At 48.0% G+C, this 24,000-nt stretch overlaps 1 protein-coding gene across 5 annotated transcripts in view; it reads left to right on the top strand.

Annotated features, from left to right (window-relative positions):
* LOC308147489 (vang-like protein 1) overlaps positions 1-24,000 on the top strand; it is a 33,595-nt gene that overhangs the window by 4,785 nt on the left and 4,810 nt on the right. For 4 of the 5 annotated variants that reach the window (XM_080519657.1, XM_080519658.1, XM_080519659.1 and 1 more), the window contains 5 exons: positions 1,657-1,866; positions 7,666-7,798; positions 17,356-17,787; positions 18,176-18,351; positions 22,939-23,099. In XM_080519657.1, coding sequence (XP_080375783.1) covers positions 1,796-1,866; positions 7,666-7,798; positions 17,356-17,787; positions 18,176-18,351; positions 22,939-23,099 — 973 coding nt within the window. In that variant the 5' untranslated portion in view covers positions 1,657-1,795. The remainder of the gene's footprint in view (positions 1-1,656; positions 1,867-7,665; positions 7,799-17,355; positions 17,788-18,175; positions 18,352-22,938; positions 23,100-24,000) is intronic. The other variant, XM_080519661.1, reaches the window with a different exon arrangement.

The raw sequence follows: 24,000 nt of genomic DNA, 5'->3' as shown, positions 1-24,000 counted from the left end.
GTTTTACTCCGTAAACCCTGAACATGAATAACTATGCAGTTGTGCAACTTTCAAGGCATCCAGGCGTCGGGGAACAAACACTTCCACACATTCCCTCAGAACTGGGTCACACTCCAAACCTTTTATTCTGCCGTGGTGTATTTTTGGCGTTTGCCTTTGCGTGGCAGATAAATAGTGGAGTTGAGGCATTAAATCTCTTAATATAAATGTGAAAAATGAGTTTCTTATCAACTTTAAGCTGTAACTTTGCAGGTTTGGAAGCAGCATTGACACTCCGACCAATGAACTCAATATTTCCTCTGAACGTAAAACCCTGTGCCACTTTAACTTGTTTTACCCTGACACCACTTATTAAAAGTGATTCTTTTACTTGGTTCCTGCTGCCAGCCTTTATTCTGTCTTGCAAGCCGATCCTCTTCGGACAAAACAGTGCGGCTTGATTTCACCGCAAAATTACAATGAAGTTCCAGTGCAACAGCACATAATGATACTTATTAGTGCTTTCACTGAGTTTTTAAGTGCTCAGGATAAATGCTGCTCTCCATTAAAAACACACCTTCGTGGGTTTTTTTTTTTTTTTTTTAAATGTCTGTTTTGCTCTCGGTGCTTGATGACATTTTTTTGATCTGAGGCTTGTCGAGTTGTGCTCCAAAGAAACTACATTTTTGAATTTAAGGTGACTAAGTTTCCTTGGATTTGTCTGGAAAGCATTAAAATGTAATGAGCATTCTTCTCCGGACTCACCCTGGCGTGTTGCTCTGCTCTAACTTCAGCTGCTCGGAATACATTTTTCAGTTTATCGAGACTTGCGTCAAAACATGTGGCGTCAGTTTGAGAACAGAAGTTGCACTTATCCTCCTCGATCTGCCTTGATTCTGATTTATTTGCTGTGTCCATAATGCACATGTTTTCACTACTTATGTCAGTTGTCGTAAGTGTATAAAATTAAAATCACACACGACCTGCATCCATATTTGTGTCGTGGCAGTGGAATTGACAGCTGCAGCTCGGGGCTCAAGATAATAGTTGCCATGTGTAAGAATTTATCTTTGTCTGATCAGGATTTTCCTTTGCTGTCAAACCAAACTGACAATTAGTTCCATCGGTTTTTTTTTTTTTTTTGTTCAGATTGTGGTAACAAATGCATTGCCCTGAGACGCCGCCGTCTCTCTGAACCTCTCCCCCAGCACACAAGCGTTTCATCTCTGCCGCGCTCCTGCTGCATTCATCTCCGAGCTTGTCGGCGTCAGGTTTAGACACTCTGCCGTGTGTCTCAGACTTTAAACTGCCAGCGAACAACAGTTGGCAGCTGCGTGGGAATAAGAGTAAATTGCTGCTTCAGTGGCAGCAAGCGCTTCTTTTATCTGGAGCGCTCAGCTGGAGTGTGATCTCCTGAGAGCTGCTCGCAGTTTGAAGTGTTGACACTGTGCAGGTTGGCGGCGAGGAGACGCTGATTGTAATGCAGCTGCAGATGGAAACAGGCGATTGGCAGCGTTTATGCATGAGGAGGAAAATAGATATGATGAAAAAGCTCCGATGTGACTTGAGTGGGGGATTTGGTGTTCAGCTCACGTCCGTCTGCAGCAGCCAGAAGTGAGCAGGTTTCCCACGTGTTCCACCGTTTAAATCCAAATGTTTCCGCCTTCCCTCCTCCAGGTTGATGTTTCCTCACCGGGACACCCTCAGGGTCGCTTTCCAGCCTGACTGCGGACAGCTCGCCGCCTCCGCCGGCCCCAGCGACCGCCAGTAGCTCGACCAGACCAGTCCGGCCGCGTCCAGCAACCGCCGCGTCGCCATGGATACAGAGTCCACCTACTCGGGCTACTCCTACTACTCCGGGCGCTCCAAAGGATCCCACAGGCACAGGTGACGCCGAATCCTGCTCGTCAATGACAAGCGCCTGTTTTTCATGAGCTTCAGTTGCACTTTGGCGTCACTGACCTGCAGCTGAACTTGACGGTCTTTTAATATTTCTAATTGATGAGGTGCACTCCGTACCTACGTCTCATTCTGCGTATTAGCAGGTTTCAAATTACTTGCTTATTACTGTTTACTCATAAAGAAATCTGAAAAGCCCATTAACCTTGTTGTGGAAAAGATGTGAGTCACAGCTGGAACCAATTGAAAGGTCGTTTTTATTCGACTCTGTGATGAACTTCTGAGTTATTCAAAAGTGACTCACAGTGTGGAAGTGGTGGAGCACTTCTGCTGCAGGTTGCTGAATGTGTGACTCATGAACAGTTTGAAGACATGTTAAGGTTGCTGTTAAAAGTTCCCTGCAGTATGACTGCACACCCTGGAAGTATTTAGAAGACACCGCCACCTCACGCTCCCTGCAGCGTTGTCTTACAAACGTCCCGGGACTGAACCAGGTGATGAATTCATTTTGAACGACCAAGGAACGTCTCCACCGCCGGTCATGATGAAGATGAACAGACTGACTCAGGGCTTTCCCTCCAGTTCTCACAGTAATTCTGCTGGTGTCCACACACTGTCCCTCTGTTCTGACCCGTCCTCTCGTGTGTCTCGGTCGGAGGCGGCGGCTCGCGGAGGCGCATTAGTCTGTCAGCGGCGAAACCAGGCCTCAGGAAGGCGTCAGGAGACAGGTGCTGAGGAGCCCGGCTGACTGATGGCTCAGCGGATACGCCGAGAGCCTGAGAGGAGACGAGCCCCCCCCCCCCCCTCGACTCGCCATATATCTCCAGCGCTGCTCCCTCCGCTCGCCGCCACCTGTCGCCGTTTCGGGGACTCGCCTCGTCCTCCGCCGTCTGATTCACTCCCTGCCTCTAAAACGCTCTTTATCTCTTTTTCCACATCGCCGGATCACTTTTTGCCCCGGTGTGCCTGTCGCGGTATGAATGCAGCAGCTGCCCGCCGATCTCATTCCTTCTTGACCTCCGCTCTGTGATCCCCCCCCCCCCCCCCTTCTTCAATGGATTCCTCTCGCTCTCCGAGGATGGCTCGGCGCGGGCGTATCGCTCACATTCCCCGGGGCAGGAATGTGCCCTTGTGGCTCAAAGTTACACCGAGCAAAAGTGGGCAGACTTTGATGGCGCGGGGAAGAGGTCAGCGCCTCCTCATACGCTTTCTGTCGTCTTTCAAATGAGTGACGGCCATTTCTGCTCCTCCGCTCCCCAAAACACCACAAGCTGGCCTCTTGATTTCTCACACAAAAAGCCGGCTTGTTGCCTTTGAAGCCCGTCGCCGAGGGAACGGTTCAGGCTGAGCGCGTTGCTTTACACGCATACAAACAAACAAACTCTCCTGTGGTCGTGTTGGTAACAATAAATAATAATGGATAAATTGTGAACAAACTTCATGACAAATTCAGTCTAAATTTCTGACCTTTCTTACAATATTTCCCATCAATTACTGTCCAGTTGTCTAGTTGAAACAGTGTCAATGTACAGAGAGAACGACTACCAACACATTCTAACTCCCGTCTATTGGAAACTGGGCGAGTAAACATTTCATGGGGCAAAACATTTGCATTTGTACATATTTCTATGGAGTAACACGATCGAATCATCACACAATTTACCCATTTAATCACTTTAGCATCCAGTTGAGTTAACAACAGTGAAGACCTGTGCGCATATATATATATATATATAGTTGTTGTATTTTGTATTTGGCTGGAATTCGGTTACTTCTGTCGGGAAATAATTGCAGCTCTGATTACTCTGTCTGGATTGTTGGGGGCTCAGCCAGTTTATGTTCCCTCCGTTTGGATCTGAAAAGTTTCCCCAAAGCTTCCCTCACTCAATTTTTGAACATTTAAATGATTATTAAGTTGGAAATCTCACATTAGCAGCTGCTCATGTGGAAAATTGGTTCGTTCGATAGCTGTAAGTGCTAATTACAAGGCGGCACACGATCTCACACGAAGCTAAGCGAGTCCACTAAACCCGCTAGTTCACAGTTACAACAGCGTTTAGTGTTTTTCTGGGTGCTTTGCCTCCTAAAAGTCACTGGGATGAAAGAATACTGTTGGGCTGCACAATATAACACACATTTCTCTTCATCACGAGATCAACAAGGTCAACATTGATGAAGACTGAACTGTAATAAATGCATCATTTTTTGCGGGTCATATTGCTCCGTTCCATATTATCACATCTCTTATGTTTGAAAAACGCTGTGCAATTTCTCGTGACGAATCATCAAGCTGCAACATTTTAATCTCAGAAACTTCATTTGACGTGATTGTTGGCTCCAGAGAAAACAGCAGTTAAAGCTCACAGTGTGTTTTCCAGGCAGGTCTGTCCCTTCAAGTAGTGTAAGAGTGGATTTCCTGATTCCTGGCTCCCGCCCGTCCTCATTTGCATCATCCCTGGTTGATGACCTTGCTGAGTGTGTGTCGTTTTCTTCCCTTGGCTTCCTGGCGGCCCATTTGGCGAGCGCGAGCCTCCGGGCTCCGCTGCCTTTGGCCAAGCCGTCTGCGTTGACACGCGGCGCCGTGTCACACAGGTGTGTGGGTCACCCCCGAGCCAGAGCTCAGATTGGTCCACTGACACCTTGGCTGTGCCACCCCGGTTGGCTGTGCTCCCTCAGCAGCCTCGCCGCCGTGTGAGGCAGAGAATGAGATCCCGCTCATCCTCAGGTGTTCACAGACCCCCCCCCCCAGCTGGCAGGACTCCACCCAGCCTCGCCAGGCTTCTCATAAAGCTCTTTGCTCGCGTCCTCGTGGCTCCAAAAAGCCAGAGCCATTTCAGGGATCCACGCTGGAAGTCAAATTCCATTAATCAAATCATAGCGCAGCACGCTGCAGGAGTGGCGAGGAGCCGGCTGCATGCTAATGAGGCAGGAAGGGGGTGGGAGGTTTCCACACGGCGAGAACGCCCCACAAGCTCCCTGAAGGGGGGGATGAGACACCAGGCCGGGGGGGAGCTGGCAAAGACAAAGACCAATCTGTTCAAAGCTCTCAAACACTCCCAGGCTGCCCACAGGTTCTCTGGCTCACCTCTGGATTTCCCGTCTGCAGGAACAATTGCTCATTTCAAAACAGCCATTGTTCACAGTTTTGGTCGCCGCGCTCACACAAGCTTTGCACTTGTCTCTCTCACTCACTTGTCGTCCCGCCGGTGCTTTCAGAGTCACATTTTGTTTGTCTGCAGCAGGACTTTGTTTGTCTGGCTTTCACAGAGAGTTTCAGTCTGTTGGCCTCCCCACGGGGGATTTTTAGGTGTTTCATTCACATTTACAGAATCACAGCTATGTCAGCTTGTCATTGAGCGTTCTTATGTTTGAGCTGTGGAGAATCCAGGTACAGTAATGAAAGCAGGCCTCATATCATGACAGTACCAGGAGCCCAAAACATCAAATTTAAATGGAGGGAACAGAGATTGGACAGTACCTTTGCTTAACTAACACTGGCATTATGTCCTTTCACCATGTTAGATGCCACTTTATGTGGAAAAATCACATTTTGTCACATGAAAGAAAGGAAAAGTCAGTTTTATCCATGTTCAGGCTTTGGCACTCTGACAGTGACAACTGGAATCTGATAAATACGCTGAACATCCAGCAGAATCTGAAATGCGCTTTCTCCCCTTTAAGCACCACTCTTCTCTAACTGACACCTTTTCTTTTGATCACTTTTCCCAGAGCTGCTTTTTATTCCTGTAAAGACTTTGAAGCCAGAGCGACGCTGTCCCCTCGCCCGCGACGCTCCTCCCCAATTCATAATGGTGATCAGCGCCAGCGTTTGACTGATGATCTCTCCCGCTGGAATAACCATCACCGCAGCCATGATGATGGCTGTAATAACATTTAAAGCCATAATGAGAGCCGTAATATATTTAAACGTCCCAATCTCCGGGATTTATTTGATAAGAACATGTCAGTGGGTGATGTCGACTCTCCCCTCCTGAACCGTGAGTCTCTCACGGTTTTCTGTGGGAAATAAAGCCCATGGTTGAAAGGAAATCCAAGAATAGAGGCGGAAAGCGGCCCGGTTAACACCCTTTAATCACAACACTCGAATCCTCCGTTACGCCGTGACGTCTCCGCGGCTGTCAATCACGCCGTTTCCTCCGTCAGCCAGGATTTCCTCCACATTACAGTTATGAATTGTTTTTGTGCGAGAGTGGCGTTTAAGGGTCACTTGTTCTGGGTTTGTCGTTTATAGTTCACTTTAGAGCTGTAATTTATGGGCCCAGGCTCTTATTTAGCTGTGACAGGCTCTCATTATGTTTATAGTGCGACCGTAAAGAGCTGCTTGAATTGTGTTTTTATATGAACAAGCCATCAGACGGCTGGGTTTGTCTTCACTCTCTCGGATGTCTCACAAACGCCACATTCCTCAACATTCACTGCGTTTTATCTACAAGTTCACCCGCTCATATGCTCTTACGCAGCATATGAGTTTTAATTTGACCCTGAAACAAAAAGAAAAATGAGTGAATTGTCTTGTGTGAATTGGCGCTGCCACTCTTATCCCTCTCGAGCACTTCCAGCTCATTGTCTTAGGTTTTTTTTGGGCGTTTGCCAAATCACTGCCAGGGTTTCTATGGATGTGTTTCTATAGACAAGCAGGTCTAAACGAAGATGTCATGATGTTTTAATGGAGGGCAGCATTTAAAAAAAACAAAAAACACTCCTGCACTGTGGAAATGGGATTCGTCACGCTTGTTTTCCGGCGTTGTTCGATCTGAAAGAGTGATTACCATGAAACAATAAGATTACCGATGACAGGGATCTCAATTAGTATTGAAGAAGACAAACTGAAAAAACAATTACGACACTATATTGAAGAAGCGGTGCTGCCTGTAAATTAAGTGTGAGTTTTGTTGAAACTCCAGCAACACGCGTTTCCTGGTCCAAGATGTCAGCTGCCTGAAGGGAAAGGAGGCAGATGAGGGATTAGGTGAGGCTGTTGAGCTTTTCTCTGGTAATGGAGCTGCGGAGTGGGCGCCGCGCCATGTGGCCATGGCGACGCCGGGCGACTCCCACCGTTCACACGACGCCCGGGATTAGAGCTGCGAGAGCAGACGGTCAGTCCGTCTGATGGAGCCGGTACGCTGCAGCTTCTGGAGGGTGGAGAGCGGCGGGGTGGATGTGGGGCAGAGTTCACTCTGGAAAACTGTAAAGCCACAGGCCGGCATTGTTTTTATACACTTTATAGGTTAACCCTCATCCGTCGCCGATTGTCTTTCTGTAATCTGCTTTATTTGCTGTCAGAAATACACAGGATCATTACCGAACACAGAAAATAAGTGTCCTGAAGGTGAAGGCAACATGTACGTCTGAATCAGTACCTGCGCTGACTTGCTGCTGTCGTCGAGCTCCATCGTGACATTTCAGGTCTCCTCGCTCGGTTCTCGGGGGAGAAAACATACAGAGACACTGCTTACCAGTTTGTATATTCAGAACAGCCTTTATGCTTCGAATATCACCGTCACATCTTTCTGTTCTTCTTTCGATTTTCTTCTGATTTCAAGAAAACCCATGACTTTATATCTCGCTGCAACAAGCCATCATCATTGATGTCTTTTCTTCTCCTTCAAATTAGATAGACGTGAAGGTATTATTTATTTGTATTTCAAAAGAAAATTATAACAGGGCCTTCAGGAAAAGGAGCTGTTTTGTGTTGTTGCGCAGCGTCTTTGCCAAAGCTTTCAGAAGCGTTTTATTAACCTTGAACAACGTGTCTGTGTTTTCCAGTGAGCGGACTCGGGATCGGGATCGTCACAAGTCGCGGAGCAAAGACAGCCGCTCAGAAAAGTCTGTAACCATCAACACGCCGCCTGCAGAGCCGCTGCTGGGAGACTCTTCTGTCCGAGGCGAGACGGTCCAGGTAGGACGCAGGACAAACGCCGTCACAAACACCATGCAGAGCGTCTCGCTCTCCGCTGCTCAGATCCGCGGAGGATTTGGAGCGCGAGAGATTAAACGGCAACTAGCTGAAATGAGCTGGAATGATATTTGTGTTTAGCGGCCGAGGCTGGGACAGACCATCTGGCATTTCGGGGCAAAAGCCAGAAGGGCCGGTCCACTTTTGGCGAGATCTCCTGCGTCACTTTCAGGAGACAAATATCCGTAGCAGGACGAGGACGCAGCCGGCTGGTTCTCTGGACAGGGGTCGGGTTCTGCTTTTCACCGAGGATCAGCCGTCGCTGAGCCGGGTGGGAGGCGGCTTCAGCCGACCCCTTCATGGTGGATCAGGCCAAACCAAAACAGCGGCTTAGGTGGGTTTGACCCAGTGCCGTCACTCCCCTTCAGAAAGCATGGACGCCTCCAAGCACCAACTGTGGATTATGTAATGGAGTACGACATAAAAGAGAAATACGAGGTAGGAAACGCAGCACAACGACTGGTTGTACCTCCATGTTGCTGACAGATGTTAGATTTGGATTAAAGGCTGCTGGAGGGAAGATGATCAGATAGTTAAAGTTCGCTGGGCTGCTCCGCTGCATGTCCAGACGAGAACCTCCCGGTAACACTTAGTGGATTACAATTACTGGGACAACAGCCGCAGGGAAACAACAAGAAGACCAGACAATTTGATTTAGTCACTTTTTGTGGGATTGTTGTGCCAGAATATAATCAGTTTATATGATCCATAAATTACACTGTATTCAAGGGTTAATCCCGAATTACGTCTGCAACCGAAAGTGAAAACAAATTAAATAAGATTATTTTTATTTTTCAAGGAAGGCAGCTGGTTCTCTTCCAGTTAGAGAACGTAGTTCTGCTGGGTGTTGATGTTTAACCTTGAGTGAGTCTGTGAAATAAACTGCTTTTTCACACTTTCGTTTCTTTGCAATTGCAGACAGGAGGAAAGGAAGGAACACATATTAAATATGAATGAAACAAAACAGGACATTGCCATTTGTAAATGGTCAATTTAACCCATCTAGTCAACAGTATAAGTGAGGGAACTACAGTCAGCTGGTTTGTTGCCTGGATCTGGTTTTTGTGGTTTGAAGTTGAAAAGAGCCGGAACCCAGACGATATTGACGGTGTGTAGTCTGTGAGGTCGGCCTCTTCACCCTGCCTGCTGGCGTCTCGACTCTTTCTTCGGTCGGACGCGCTCACGTTTTAACTCGGGTTCAGAACAATGACAAACACACAAACTTGCTGTCACTTCCTGACCTACTTGTCTCTCCAATAGTCGTGCTGAGCCTCGCTAGCAGAGGCAACGTATGTGTGATTTCTTTTTTTTTTCTTCCCCGTCCTGCATGCTGCATCTAATTTTATCACATGACAGGATTTTTTTCCCCACAGCACAGCTTTTCTTTGGTATTTTGCTCCTCTGGTTGATCATCCCATGGCCTGCAGCGCTGCTGCTGACGGAGTGGCGAGCGTTCGGCTTCACTTTGCCTAATCTGGGCTACAAACTACTGAGAGTGAGGCTGAGACACAAATCCGTGTGTGTGTGTGTGTGTGTGTGTGTGTGTGTGTGTGTGTGTGTGTGTGTGTGTGTGTGTGTGTGTGTGTGTGTGTGTGTGTGTGTGTGTGTGTGTGTGTGTGTGTGTGTGTGTGTGTGTGTGTGTGTGTGTGTGTGTGTGTGTGTGTGTGTGTGTGTGTGTGTGTGCTCAGGTCTGGCAGCTGCCATACGCTTGTGGATTTAATTTTTTTTTACAAGCCTGTCAGTCTCTTATTGAGCAACAACACCAGCGCAGGTTTGGCTCAAAGCTCCAGGCTGCATGTTGATGTGTGGCCAAACACACTGAATGCATCGTGAGGCATTCAGGGACGCCTGTATGTTTCAGTCACCCTCCTCCCAGCTTTGACTGTCACCTGGACTGACATGTCAGTAGACACACACTCAATCATATGAGTAATTGGACCACACACTCTTCCTGGTCTCCACTGGGGCTCAGTCAGGTGGAGCCGCTGCTGTTGGTGTGTTTGTTTTGCTGGCTGCTTCCAGACATCAGGCCGACTCAGACAGGAAACAGTCAACTACAGTTTGGCTCAAAAGGCACTTCAACCTGTCTGAGCTGCACGGCTGGCATGTGAACCTAATTAATTTAAACGGTATTTTGGGAATCTGACAAAAGGTAAAAACGACTCCAGTTAAAAACAGCAGCAGTCTGAAATGAGCTTGTCGTACATCGTCCAGTAATTTACTGGATTCTGACCTGACGCTGTTTATCCACATTGTGGTTTTAGCTTTATTCACTTGCACATTCACGCATTTCTACTCACTGGTTATATGTCCCTGGACAAAACCGACACAGCCACAGAGACAACATGCAAATCTCAGTAAGACTGAGTGAAAACGTCCAGGAAAATTGATCCATTATTGTTAATTTTCTTCAGCATTAAGCTCACTGAAGGGGTTTCCACCTCCACTGAGGATGAAACCACTGACATTAAAACCAATATTGAATCCAGCGAGTCTTCAAAGTCCTGCATTCCTCTCCTCCCCCTCCGTCTCTTCCCTCTCCAGACCCACCCAGCGCCCCGGTGCTTCACCTCCCTCTCACCTCCCTCTCACCCTCCCTGCAGCTCACTTCATTCAAACCAATTAAACTGAGCTGCTCTGTGATCTCAGGTGTTCACGAGCTCGGTGCCGGGCAGGTAGCTGGACTCCAGCCTCGCCTGGCTGCCGAAGAGAGGCAGCGCTCTTTATTTGTGTGTGTGTGTGTGTGTGTGTGCGTGTGTGTGTGTGTGTGTGTGTGTGCGTGTGTGTGTGTGTGAGAGTGAGTGTGTGTGTGTGTGTGTGTGTGTGTGTGTGTGTGTGTGCGTGTGTGCGTGTGCGTGTGCGTGTGCGCGTGCGCGTGCGTGTGTGTGTGTGTGTGAGGACCTCCTCTCTGTGGCGAGTGCCTCCTGGCTCGGTCTTGTGTGAGACGGTCTCCCGTCGAGCTTCGTGGTGTGTGTGTGTGTGTGTGTGTGTGTGTGTGTGTGTGTGTGTGTGTGTGTGTGTGTGTGTGTGTGTGTGTTTGTTTTGTGCCTCTCTTACATCCAGACTGTGAGCTCCGTGGGTGGCCTCAGCAGGAATGCTTCCATCCACCAGAGCCGCAAGGTGTTTTTTTTTACAGAACAAGTGTTTGTTTTAGTTTGGGCTTTTTTTTCCACCATTTTTTTTTTTTTTTTTTTTGTGTCTCTATCGGGTATTTAACAGAGAATCGATACAACCAGTTTACAACACGCTGGTCATTCACAATCACAGCGAGCAGTTGGCCTCAAACAGGGTTTGGACTGGAGGATGCAGCAGCACCTAAATAAGACGCACACATGCACAGGGAGAACATTCAAGCTCTGCATTCGTTCAGCTTGTTGATGCACGTGCCTTGCCTTGCAGCAGTCTCTCCTACCAAAATAAATAATAATGGAAAAAAAAAAAGAACTTTCAGAAAACTTGCAGTTTTTCATTGAGATCAGCAAACGTCTGCTGTTGTTTGTGCTCCCGGCCGTAAACACACACTTCAGTTTAATGCTCAGCCGGAGTGCAGTGTGCATTAATTGGATGTTACGTATTTGAGCGGTGGATTCATCCGCAGTCGGATGGCGTTTGTCACATTGATTTGAAAAAAACTGTGTGTGTTTGCACCGATGAGCAAACTAACCTGTAAGATTTGGTTTGTCACTCGTTTTGTTTCTTTTTGGGGGAAATAAACAGAGCAGCCCCGGACTTCTTTGTTGTTCTTTAGTTTTTCGGAGCCTGGTTTTGTTCCCCAGCAGGAACACATTAGGACACATGCAGTCGTGTGGCGACACCACAGTGCTCACTGGGTCAGAAGGAATAGACACAGAGTGGTGCTGAGGCAAGGAACGAGCAGAGAGAAAGGATGCCCGGAGGGGGAGAGGGAGGGAGGGAGGGAGGGAGGGAGGATGGAGGATGGCACTGCCACCTAATTGGTGTGTTTTTATTACATGTTTGTTCATCGTGCTTCTCCACTTCTCTTCTTTTTCTTTCTACTCTCCCTTCATCCATCAATCCTTTTATCCCGTCCTCCGTCCCCGCTGCTGTCGGGATGGCCCATGTGATTGTCTCCTCCTCACCCCTCCTCCTCCCCCTCCTCCCTCGCTCCGCTCTCACTCTGCCTCACTCTCTGTCTTTCCCCATAAAGCCCTTTACTTACATTATGTGGCAAGTGAGCGCACAGTCCCATACAATGCCTCCTGGGGCATGATGGGAGATATTTCTATATAAAGACAGATAAAGCGAGGGGCCGGGCTGTAGATCAGGAGGGAGTCGGGGAGGTCACACTCACTGTGGGATGGATCGGCAGCAGGGCAGCTGAGCCCATACAGGACGCTCATCCCAGCCGGACTCCGGGTTTTGTTTACCGCTGAGCGCCATGGAGGCGGCGGACGAGGTGCTGCAGGTGCTGGAGGTCTGCGAGACTCTGGGCGAGGTAAAGGAGTTGATTGTCACCACGGTGGAAGACGACTCCAACACAGACTCTCCTGCAGTGGCGAGCTGTGGACCCACAACCAAGTCCAGCCAGGTGAGACGTCGGGTGGCGATATTCACACCAGGCGGTTATCAGTCCAGTTTTCTGGATTAAAGAAACCCTTTTAATCAGTATTTCTGCATGTGTGTGCATGTTGTGTTGCATTCTAGTTGTTGATGTACATCCCCAGCGTGTTTGGATCAGTTCCATCATTCGACAGTTCCGCGTATTCATTGGGACACACTGAGTTCTCTGGATCAGGCCAAGTGCTTCACTGATATCTGTCTTCTCCACATTTCTGTTGGTAATCTCTGCTTGCTCGACTGTCAATCTCCCATTGTCTCCAAGTTGCTCCTCCAGCCTGAAAATTAGTCGACGTGGCTCTTCTTTAACTGCTCGCCGTCTTTGTTCTGACAGGTTCTTGGCGTCTGTGCACTTTGCGCCGAGGAGGTTTTAAATGGCTGTGAGCAGCTCTGGGGGAATGCGTGTTGCCATTTTGCACACACCTTGCCTCCCAGGAGTGGGTAGAGTGCTCTCGAGCTGAGCGGGGGGCTTTGTTTGCAACCCATTTAAAGCAAAACAAGAGAATACAGGCTTTTAGTGGACGTTTGATTTACTCAGAGAGACAATGGCTGTTATTTATACTCTGGTGGAGATACGAGTGCAGAAGACTGAGAGCTCGGCGGAGACACGCGAAGTTGCATGGCACGTTAGTGGGCTATATTTACCTGCACAGGACACACACTCTGTTCTCTCTGCCTCACTTTAGCTGCGTGCTCGCAAAAAGGATTGCACAAATGAGTTTCACCCACAACTTGGACTTGGGGAAAACCAACACATAAAAAGCAGCTGAATCTGTCACGGGGTTTATCGTCACAATTCCCCCGGAGGCCTTTTGACTGACGGCCCAGCCAGCGAGCTGAAGGGCCCGTGTGATGCAGTTCTAATGTCTCTGGATGTGTTCAATGGCTCATGTTGCAGCACTTCGTCTGAACACAGGCCAACTTTATATTTCACACAAGGAAACACTGTGCAGGCCCACCCTGACTCACTTTCCTGCATGTTTCCTTTTGTTCCTATAATTTCTCTTTATGCTCTTTTAATTTTAAATAGTTATTCTTGGACTGTCCCGAGAATGTGGTAAAATACTGTAAGAACGCTTCCTGTGTTTCAGAAATCCATAAGACACTGTCATCTCGGCAATCTCACTTTATACATATTTAGTAATACAAAAGTGAAATCTGCTTGTATTATTTCTCAATATTCTTTGATCCTTTCCCAATAATGGTCTGAAAAGCTGTGCGCCAGATTAAGAAAAAGTCAAAAGGAACATTTAAAGTGGAACAAATATTGACGAGACACGAACAGTCCTGCTCTGCTTGGTTTTATTTGGTCTGTCAATGATGAATCCTCATCCCTTGGGACATTATGTGTATTTTTCTCTGGATGATTAACTCTGTGAAGCAGAGTTTTTTTTCTCTAAACTACGAGGAGTTAATTCATTGATCCCTCCTGAGGGATGCAGCGTGCAGCGTCCAGGAAGCCGGTGGAGGGTCTTCCTCAGGGTTTCTTCAGCTCTCATGCTCGTGATGCAGAGGATCAGTGTGTTTTCCTCCAGAGTTGCTCATTTTGGCTTCACGGTTGTGAAACTGTTTTTACATGTGGAGGTTTGGGGCTTCAGGGGTTAAGTTATTGTATCAGGATAAATGGATGAGTCCTCCTCCTCTTGTTCATGTAAACCACTACAGATACTTCACAAGTGTGGACTTGACGGGTTGGTGTGACTTCACAATGTCGGCAGAAGAATTTCACACATTGTCTCGTCGGTGCAGTAATCACATCTGGCTCCTGACACCCAGTGTACTGTCTCAACCTCTCCAGATGAATCCCTCTTCCTCTCTTTAATTGGCTGTCTTGTCGCAATCACCCCCCCATCCTCTATCTCTCCCTCTCTGTTCCCTCCACTCCTCCCTCTTTCACCTACTTCCATGTGATGAATGGCGCGGGGCCTCCTGCTGGTCCTGAACCAGACCAGCCTGCAGTGGCTGGCTGATCCCGGGAGGAAATGTGGGTCACTATTGTCTATTTTCAGTCCGGCCAGCGGAGGGAGAGCCCAGGTACTGTCCTCAGCGGGAGATTATCAGACCACAGGAATAAAAAAGGATCCCCAACATCACAGCTTCACTCTGTGGTAGATTATAGCTTCTATGTGTTGTTGGTTGTGGCTCTTTCTCCTTTTTATTTTTGTTTTGCAGTTATTTATATCGTCTTCTATCTTAGATTTTTTTTTTTTTGGTGTTGTTTTACGGTTGATCGATAAATTGTTCGTATTTATTTGTGGTCATTTTTAATTCTGTGGTATTTGTGGTTATTTTGCCACCGATATTCATGTCTTAGTCACTGTCTGTTTTTTTGTTATGAGATCTATATCTCTTGTAGATCTTTTTTGAATGCCTTTTTATATTTTAGCTGCTTTTCCACTTCATCCAGCAGCTGATGAATCAGTTGCTCACCGAGTCTTGAAGAGAGTCACATCTGGAGCCTGTCCTCGACGTGGGAGTTGCATGTCTGAGTGTAAGAGTGTGATAATGCTGTGGATGAAGTCACTGAGCGGCGCGGGTGATTCAGGCTCCGAAACGGCGCCGGGAAGCGACGAGTTGATGAGTGTATCCTGGCCACGAGGCACGAGGAGCTGTGATTCATGTCTCCCCTGGGCGCTGTCGAGGTGTGCTGCGGTCAGACAGCCACTCTCTCTTACACCTAATGCCTATTGATTTCCTCTCACACACACACACACACACACACACACACACTGATGTCCTCATCAGCGGTCCGACCACATGAAGACCTGAGTCTGTCAGCGGCTCGCTGGGCTTTGACAGGTACCCGGGTGTGCAGGCATGGCGAGCAGCAGCAGCGCCGGGCGTTTTGTGATTCTCCTTGTTACCACAGCTTGTGGCCGCGCCGGAATTATCTCTGCTAATGCAAAGAGAAAATAATGAGTTTGGCTTGCTTCGGTCCTCCATCGGGGATAATTGCTCCGTGCGAGTAAAGAGCCTGTTGCATAAGTCTCTGTGGAGAGGCTGAGGGCTCTTCAGTCCACCTCACTCATTATTAATGAAGTGCCTTCCACTGCTGCTCCACAAACAATCTCCACTCGATTGACCAAACTGAAACATGGTTATTAATGTCGGTCTGCCTGCGTGTTGCATTAAAGATGTCCTACATGGACAGCGTGATTCCATTCACATCCTCGCTAGCATCAGTTTTGTCGCGGCAATTAATGGATTACCGTAGTCGAATTGAAAGAAATCTCCTCAGCTCCGTCTGTCCCACATTTATTTTCTGTCACGAAACAGTAAAAACCCACCGCTGCACGCTCTCTGACTCTTTGAACCTGGGCTATGCATTCCTCCCCCTGGTTTTAGTGCTGTGAGGCTGGTCAGCCTCCATGTCCCGCTCTCCCACACACTGACTTTGGGCTTATTTACGACAACACCGGCGGGTCAAAGGCCGGCCGAACCCGAGGCCGCTTGCGGTTGCTGGACCTCATCAAAGGAGCCGGCTGTGAAAAGTCATACCAACAAGTCAGCAGTTAACGTGTCGTCTGCCGTGAGTGATGGCAGCTCTGGAAATGGGAAGCGTGAAGGATTCAGTCGCATCGCGTGGCGGAGCTGCAGATTGCAGCTCCTCTGAGAGCGACGGAGAACCTGCGGTGGCCACGAAGGACATGAACCGTCTCAAAATAGACAGAGGTGTTCCATTTGTAGATTCACTTTTCAACTTTGAAGAAGGATTTTGTCTTGGTTTTATGATGTTTGGACGGAACAAAGGTCCAACTGTGTCTGTAAACAGGATGAGTCGGTGTCGCTCGAGAGTAAAAGCACAACAACATACTGGTGACTTGGAAAAAGGTCTTTTTTTTACTGCATCTGCTGTAAATTCTCTCCATAACATGTGGATCACCTGCTCAGTCAGATGGGTTACCAGCTCTCCTTTTACATGAAACTGCCTCCTCTCAGTGTGGAGGAAGCCGAATACCTTCATTCATTTTGGTCAATTTATTGTTCTAAAGAAGAACGAGGAGCACTAGATTAAGGACTGATATAGAGAGAAAGATTAAATAAATGCTCGTAATTGCCTTAGATGAAGGCAAAGAAGAAAAAAACGCATCTAAAATTAGCTCACAGCAGCTTCTTTGTGATTTCAAAGACAACCTGAGCACATTCCTGGATCCTCCCATTGTTTTGCTGCATCTGTGCTGTTTTAGCCCCCGAGGCCAGCGGGACATTCTCAGTCTCCCCCTTCCTCCTCCTCCTCCTCCTCCTCCCCCTTGCTCGACAGTATATATAATGCATGCTCTGCTCGGCTAAAGTAGTAAAAGGTATTGATATGATCCTGGAAAATCTGCTTGTCCATCATGTTGCATTTTGGTGACCGTGTGTTTCTTATGGCAGCTCATTATCTCGTTTGGTTTTTAAAAAAATATTTATTTATTTCTGCTGGCTTGGCAGCACTCGGCCGCTCTCCGGGCTGCTGCAGCGGCTTGTTATGACTACCGTGTAAAGAGTACTTATCTTTGTTGTTCTAGCAGCTCGGCTGCAACGCCGCTGACCTTTATTATCTGCGGATGCAGTCGGACCAGACGTCAGCGTGGAGCCCACTTGGCAGCTCGCTCTGTTTACTTTTGCCACATCCCCACTTTTTGCTTCTTTCTTTCTCACGTGCTTGGAAACAACCACTTGTTTAGATGTGTTGTTGTTTGACGAGGGGAAAAAAGGTCATTGGGTACAGAAACACGGGCTGCATATTTATATCCAGATGGATGTTTCTTTACATTTTGAGAATGGTTTTCTTGATGACACAGTCGAGGCTGAATTGATCAGGGACTTGAGATCAATCTCTCCAATCACTGATTCTCAATGTTATGTTCGTATTTACATCCAGTATTTGCTGTGAATGTTAAATGTCCTGAAGTGTGAATCCTCTTCTGTCGTTTCCTCAGGATGATAACTGGGGCGAGACCACGACGGCGGTCACCGGCACGTCGGAGCACAGCCTCTCCCAGGAGGACATCGTCCGCATCACCAAGGACCTGGAGGACAGCGTGGGGCTGGACTGCCGCCGCTACCTGGCCCGCGCCCTGGCCGTGATCCTGGGCCTGCTGGTGTTCCTCACGCCGCTGGCCTTCCTGGTGCTGCCCCACCTGCTGTGGCCCGAGCGGCTGCAGAGCTGCGGGACGGCGTGCGAGGGCCTCTTCATCTCCGTGGCCTTCAAGCTGCTCATACTGCTGCTGGCCGTCTGGGCGCTCTTCTTCAGGCCAGCGCGAGCTGGACTCCCGCGGGTCTTTGTTTTCCGGGCCCTGCTGGCCGTGCTGGTGCTGCTCTTCGTTATCTCCTACTGGCTCTTTTACGGCGTCCGGATACTCGATTCGCAGGTGACCTATAATTGTTCTCGCTGCTCTCACTGTGAGCTGCTAAAAACACACTTCAACACGGCTCCGGTGGCAGAAGTACGAGAGCTGTCACATGCAGTCACTTGAATTTTTAATGCTCTCTCAGCAGTAAAAAAAAAAAAAAAGAATCGTAAACAGCCAAAAGGCAGATATTTGATTTTCCCAGCGCAGTGTGTTTGCTCTGAGTCATAATTTAAAGCCCCTCGCTGCACTTTGAAATGTGTCTAAATATTCATGTGCTCTACATGGAGTCCTACATGAGCCCAATCCCATGTTTTCCTCTCTCCTTGTGCTTGCACATGTTTTCTGCATATTTCTGTGTTCATCTGCTCCGGGAATGACGGGCAAATCCCTTGAAACCCTATTGCAGGACGAGAACTATCAGGGCATCGTGCAGTACGCCGTGTCGCTGGTGGACGCTCTGCTCTTCATCCACTACCTGGCCATCGTACTGCTGGAGCTCCGCCAGCTGCAGCCGTCCTTCTCCCTGTGCGTGACGCGCTCCACCGACGGCGAGACGCGACACTACAACCTGGGTCAGCTCAGGTGAGGAAACACCACGCGGTGCGGCTGCCTTCGCTCCCGTCAGCTCCAGTCAAGCAACACGTGCCGTCGTCGGTCTTCATTACATGAAAACAAGAAAGAAGGTTACAAATATAATGCATTTCAGCTCATTCCTCACTGGATTTATTAGATTTAACTGTACTTCTTGCTTGACTTCTAGAGAGGAGGTGGAGGGAGGGCTGCGACATGAGGAGGTGGTGGGATAAATAAGAAGGAAAACAGAAGAGGGAGTGGGAAAGATGAAGGTGAAGAAGGAAACACTGAAACTGGGACGTCTCAAGTGAGAATGACGGGAAAACGAGAGGGAAGTGACTGGTTACGTCGACCAGAGGAAGGAATTTGTTCAGGAGTGTCGTCTTCGAGGACGACAGCGGTGATCTAGTAAAGGAGGGAAATTGAGTGTTAAGCCAGAGACGGAGGTGGAGAAAGGCACACAGACAAAGTGGATGATGGGAAGAGAAAATGGTGCCAAGAGAGGAAACTCCTCAGAAATCAAGCTGCAGACGGAGGGCGGAGCACAGAGGAGGTGCCCAGGAGACTGGAAGCTACAGGAGGGAGTGAAAGACGGAATACAGAGCGAGGAATTAATAGTTAATGTGGGGGAGGTTGAAGGATCATAAAATGTATGTGGGAATAGAAGAAAGAGAAGTCTGAGACTTCACCAGCAAGGTTTTTATGACCTTACCTTCTCTGAGGAGAAACATGCCAGGCTTAGCCGAAGAGCTGGGCTCCGCCGCCGCTGCTGCTGCTGCTGCTGGGTAAACCGATAAAACCTGAGGGATTGATGGAAGGAAGGGCCTCTTCTATGACAGGACGGGTGAAACATGAGCTTATTTCTGCTTTACGACACAAGCTTTTTATCTTTCTGCAGATTTGCAGATGGATAGTTTAAGAGACTTCAAACCTGCTCTCCATTCATGTCGTTATTATTATTAGTAGTATTAGTATTAGTATTAGTATTATTATTATTGTACTCAAATGTAAAAGCACAAGATTTGCTCAACTCACTCTTCTGGCTATATTTTCATATATTGCATTCGAAACTGATGACAACAAGCAGGATTTAAGCCCAGTTTAAAGGAAAACATCGTGATTTTATTCAGCACTTAAGGGAAAAGTGAAGATGATTCATGGCAGTGTACAAACCTCTGCAGTTGAGCTTGCATTTGAGGAAACAGGTCAGAGTGTGTGTTTGTGTGCGTGTGTAATTGTGTGGTTGGTGTATTAGCAGGCTGCCTTGGGGGTGTTGTCCTTTGTAAGCGCTGCCATTCATCCCTGTTGGCCAGCAGCGGGCCCGGCCTCGCTCTGTTGTCCGTCTGTGACTGTAAACACACAGCTAATTAGAGCTCCCTGCAGACCGCCGTGCAGCATCTGGTCAGCTTCACGCACACATACGTACACACACATACACTGTGTGTGTGTGTGTGTGTGTGTGTGTGTGTGTGTGTGTGTGTGTGTGTGTGTGTGTGTGTGTGTGTGTGTGTGTGTGTGTGTGTGTGTGTGTGTGTGTGTGTGTGTGTGTGTGTGTGTGTGTGTGTGGACATGTCGCCACAGACGTGAGCAGAAGTGTGTGTTGTGTTTTCTCAGCCAGTCTCTCATGTATCTCTGCCATTAACAGGCGGCGGCTGCTGCTCACATTCCTGTTTTCTGGCATCCGTCCTGAGTCTTATCATAATGGCGACCCTGCCGGGGGCCCCGACGGCTTGTCTCGGTCTGCTCTGCCAATCTGAGGGCTGGACCAGCCTTGTTTGTCCCGTTTGTTTGACGGGACAAGTAGAACACAGGAGACAGTCGTCACAGCCTGGGTGAGCTGTGGGAAATCCACACCACAACAACTAGAAAGGATAATCTTTGGCTTTATCCATCACTGCATTAAACTCTTGAGTTTGATCATCTGTGGCAGGCGGAACATGTTGCCACACGGCTGACGGTGAAGCGGCTGCCACCTAGGACGAGCAGGTTGAGAAGAGCAGTTCTACACATTAATATAAACCTCTACTTCCACCTTAAAGTTACTGTGCAGGTGTAGCTGGTCTGGATGTGTCTGAGCTGAGAGTCTTTAGAGCCCGGCTCTCTGGGGTGACCACTTCATGGTCCAGTTGTCTGTGTTTGTCCTCCTTTTCCTGCTCTGAGTTCACATTCTTATCGAGGCCGAGCCGCGAGCCTCCAATGGTTTCCTGTCATGTTTACTTGGCTTAATAATTGATTGGAGCTGTGGAGAGCCGGGGCCTGACTCAGCAGTGGGGCCGGCGCTGAACAATGCTCCAGTCTGTGGTGGCGCTGAGCGCTGGATGTCAGAGAAAGGCTGTGTGGGTTATCACACTCCCCGCTGCACCTCCAGCGGAAACCAGCTCTCCGGTCTTCCAGTAGTGTCTTAATCTGTATGTATACAGATCCTATCATACCACTTCATGCTCACTCGTCTGTTTGAAGCCGGCGTTTCGAAGCTGCATTAAATCTGCCTGTAAATGAAGCACTCCATCTGCTCTTGTAATACATACATGCATTTTTAAGCCGTATTATCAATTTGCATTATTTGAAAATATCCTCCTTGCAAGCTGTTTGCTTCTGCTGAATTCAAAATAAATGTGTATTTCGATGCATTCCCACTTCCCTCCCTGATTTTAAATATGAATGATTAAGTGTGCTATTCAGTGAGACTGAGTGTTTCATCTTACTTTTAAACAAAGCCCTTGTGTCCTACGCCTGGACTCGACCACCGAACCTCGTCGTTAACAAGGCGGTCGCCGTCATACATGTCAGGCCCGAGGAGTCATGCTGCTGTTCGGTCTCTCGTGATGTTGCCGTCGGATCTTGTGCATGTGATTGTCACCAGATTTGTGAAGCGGCGAGAATAAATGACGTTTGGAAGCCGGGCCGCCGCTACGGGTTGGATTGTCTCCAGGTCAATTCTGCAGCCAGATAAAGGTCTTGTGTGACGTCAGACCCGGAGGCTCCTGTCGGGATAATAAGAAGCACATGTGCTGCTGCTGCTCCCGTGGATTGAGTTCGATCCATGTGGGATGGAGAATGAAGCAGTAACAACAGGTGTCTGTTAAACGGTGACATTTTAATCAAGACCTTAACTTAACCTTTACTGTTTGTCAGGATTAAAGATCAACCAGAAACGGAGAGCGAGTTAAAGCACAAGAAGCTGGACTGGACTGCAGACGAACCCTCTCAGTGTGTAGTCCCTGGTATAACTCGCTGTTCTCTCATCCACAATGTAGGGAAGGTGTGGTGCTTTCAAATATGTCGAGGAGGAACTCGGCCTCGCTTTGACGGAGGCAGTAAAGTCGAAACCAACCGCTGATTTATGGTCTCATGCGAGGAACTTGTGTACACTCGGTTTAATTGTGTGGAGTTATGAAAAGAACAAGAAGTGGCACGTTCGCCCTTCCACTGAGGTAAAGATCACGGCGTGAATTACAGCTGCTGCTCTGAGCTCATCTCCTTCTTCATCTCCTTCTTTCTGTCGCCTGAGGCTTCATTTAATGCCTGAATGTCAAAGTCGTCGCCTTCCACTGGGGGAAGTCCGAGTAACGCCACGAGGAAATATAATAATATTCTAAAGTAGTTCTTTGCTGTGACGACTGAAATCACGTCGTACCTTGGAGGGCAAAGAAAACTCAGGTTTAGAATAGAAACAAATGAGAAACGGTCATTCTGGAAGCTTCTGCTAACTTTAACGTGACCCAGAAGTTTTTTCTTCACTGTGGAGAAAACATTCCTGCAACTTCATACGACATCAAGCAAGTGAACAAAAGGTCATTCATTCATTCATTCTTTCTTCTGGCTGTTTATAGGTTTGAGTTTCCAGGGAAGTGGTAGAAGAACTGAGAAATCTCTTAAAACGGTTCTATTTAACCGAATCATCCAGATTCCCGTGTGATCTCCTACAATCATTATCACGTGTTGTTATCTCTCTGAGGAGTCCTGCTTTGTTTCACACACATTTCTGCTTTCGACTTCCCATTATCTCACTTCTATTTTAGCTCCTTTTGCCGGAAGAAGTGGGAAAGTAACTTTCTACTCTTTCTTTTTCAATCAGCTCTTTCTTTCTGGATTCGGTGGAGTTTCAGCAGCAGGTCTTGCTTCTTTCTGAACGTGTGATTTGTGTTCTGGTCCGCCTGGTTGAAGACATTAATCAAAGTGTTTCATCCTGCAGGTCCGATCACTTCCAGGTTTTATGATCCGCTGGAACTGGATACCTTTTCACTCCAAGAAAGTTTTTAAAGGAAGGCCAAAAAAAAAAAAAGAAGTCTTCAAGCAAATTCCTGTTTCAGTTTTTTCTGCTCTCGCTGTTCCTTTGTATTCAGCAGGAAGGGCTGGAGTCACTGCAGGGATTTCCTTGTGTTTGGTTTCACCGGTGGAAAACGACCTGTGGCTAATGTTTCTCTCTCTCTCTCCCTCTCCCTCTCCCTCTCCCTCTCCCTCTCCCTCTCCCTCTCCCTCTCCCTCTCTCTCTCTCTCTCTCTCTCTCTCTCTCTCTCTCTCTCTCTCTCTCTCTCTCTCTCTCTCTCTCTCTCTCCCTCTCTCCCTCTCTCTCCCCCTCCCCCTCCCCTGCAGTGTTCAGCGGGCAGCTCTGGCCATCATCGAGCACTATTACTGCGACTTCCCCGTCCACAATCCGGCGCTGCTCTCCGCCTCCAAGTCTCGCGCCGCCAAGCACCTCGCCGGCCTCAAGGTCTACAACGTGGATGGTGAGTTCCCAGCAGCCCCGGCGGAGGGTGAGTGGGATGCTCTTTGTTTCCTCTTCCTCTTGCTTTCCTGCGTCTGCAGTTGTGCTGGAATATAACAACACACTGTTGTGTTTTTTTTAATATATTGACGAAGCTTGTCGTCGTAACGGGATGTTTAGTGGAACGACTTCCATTCCAAGAAATAATATAATGGGGTTTTGTATTTATTGATCGATTTCTCAGCATCACAATGTGTTTTGATTGGGGTTGTATGACATGAGGACCATTTCTTTTTGCAGCATACTGAATGTTGTGCTTATAATTGGATGTATTTCATTGCAGTTAGTATTTCAACACAAATTCATGAAAACATCTTGATGATTTTTGTGATCGATCACAGATTCTGTCTCTTACAGTTTCAGTGGTTTGAATGAGGATGAACCTTTGAGGTCTGGCCTACTTGTTCATTTTTCATTCTTAAATTCTCCATCCGTCTTTTCATGTTGGAACAGCGATGCTCGTTGGGTGTGACGCCCTTAAAGCTCCCGCAGATCAAATTCATTCTGAAATGAAACATCAAGAATCAATCTGCCTGCAAACTTTGCACAATTTGAAAACTGTTGCGTTTAGGGATTTAGGAAGAAGATCCAGGTGTGGTCTTTCTGTGGACGGTGGAAAAAATCCGATTTCTTTCTTTCATTGACTCTCCTCTGTTCTCCTGTGTCTCCTCACACTAACCTCTTAAGACTCGTTTCGAGCTAAACTCAAAGCCTACCTGTTGGACAGTAAGTAAACGCTGCTACCAGCGAAAGCGAAAGCTAAAGCACCTCACTTCACGAGCGCTCCGGGGACGACACTCCTCTTCCTCCTCCTCCTCCTCCTCCTCCTCCTCACTTGTTGCCTGCTGCAGGTTGTTGGAGAGTTTTGAAACTGTCCTCAGACTCACTGT

Source organism: Blennius ocellaris (assembly GCF_963422515.1).
Source record: "Blennius ocellaris genome assembly, chromosome: 24".
Taxonomy (NCBI): domain Eukaryota; kingdom Metazoa; phylum Chordata; class Actinopteri; order Blenniiformes; family Blenniidae; genus Blennius; species Blennius ocellaris.
This window is presented reverse-complemented; position numbering and strand designations above follow the sequence as displayed.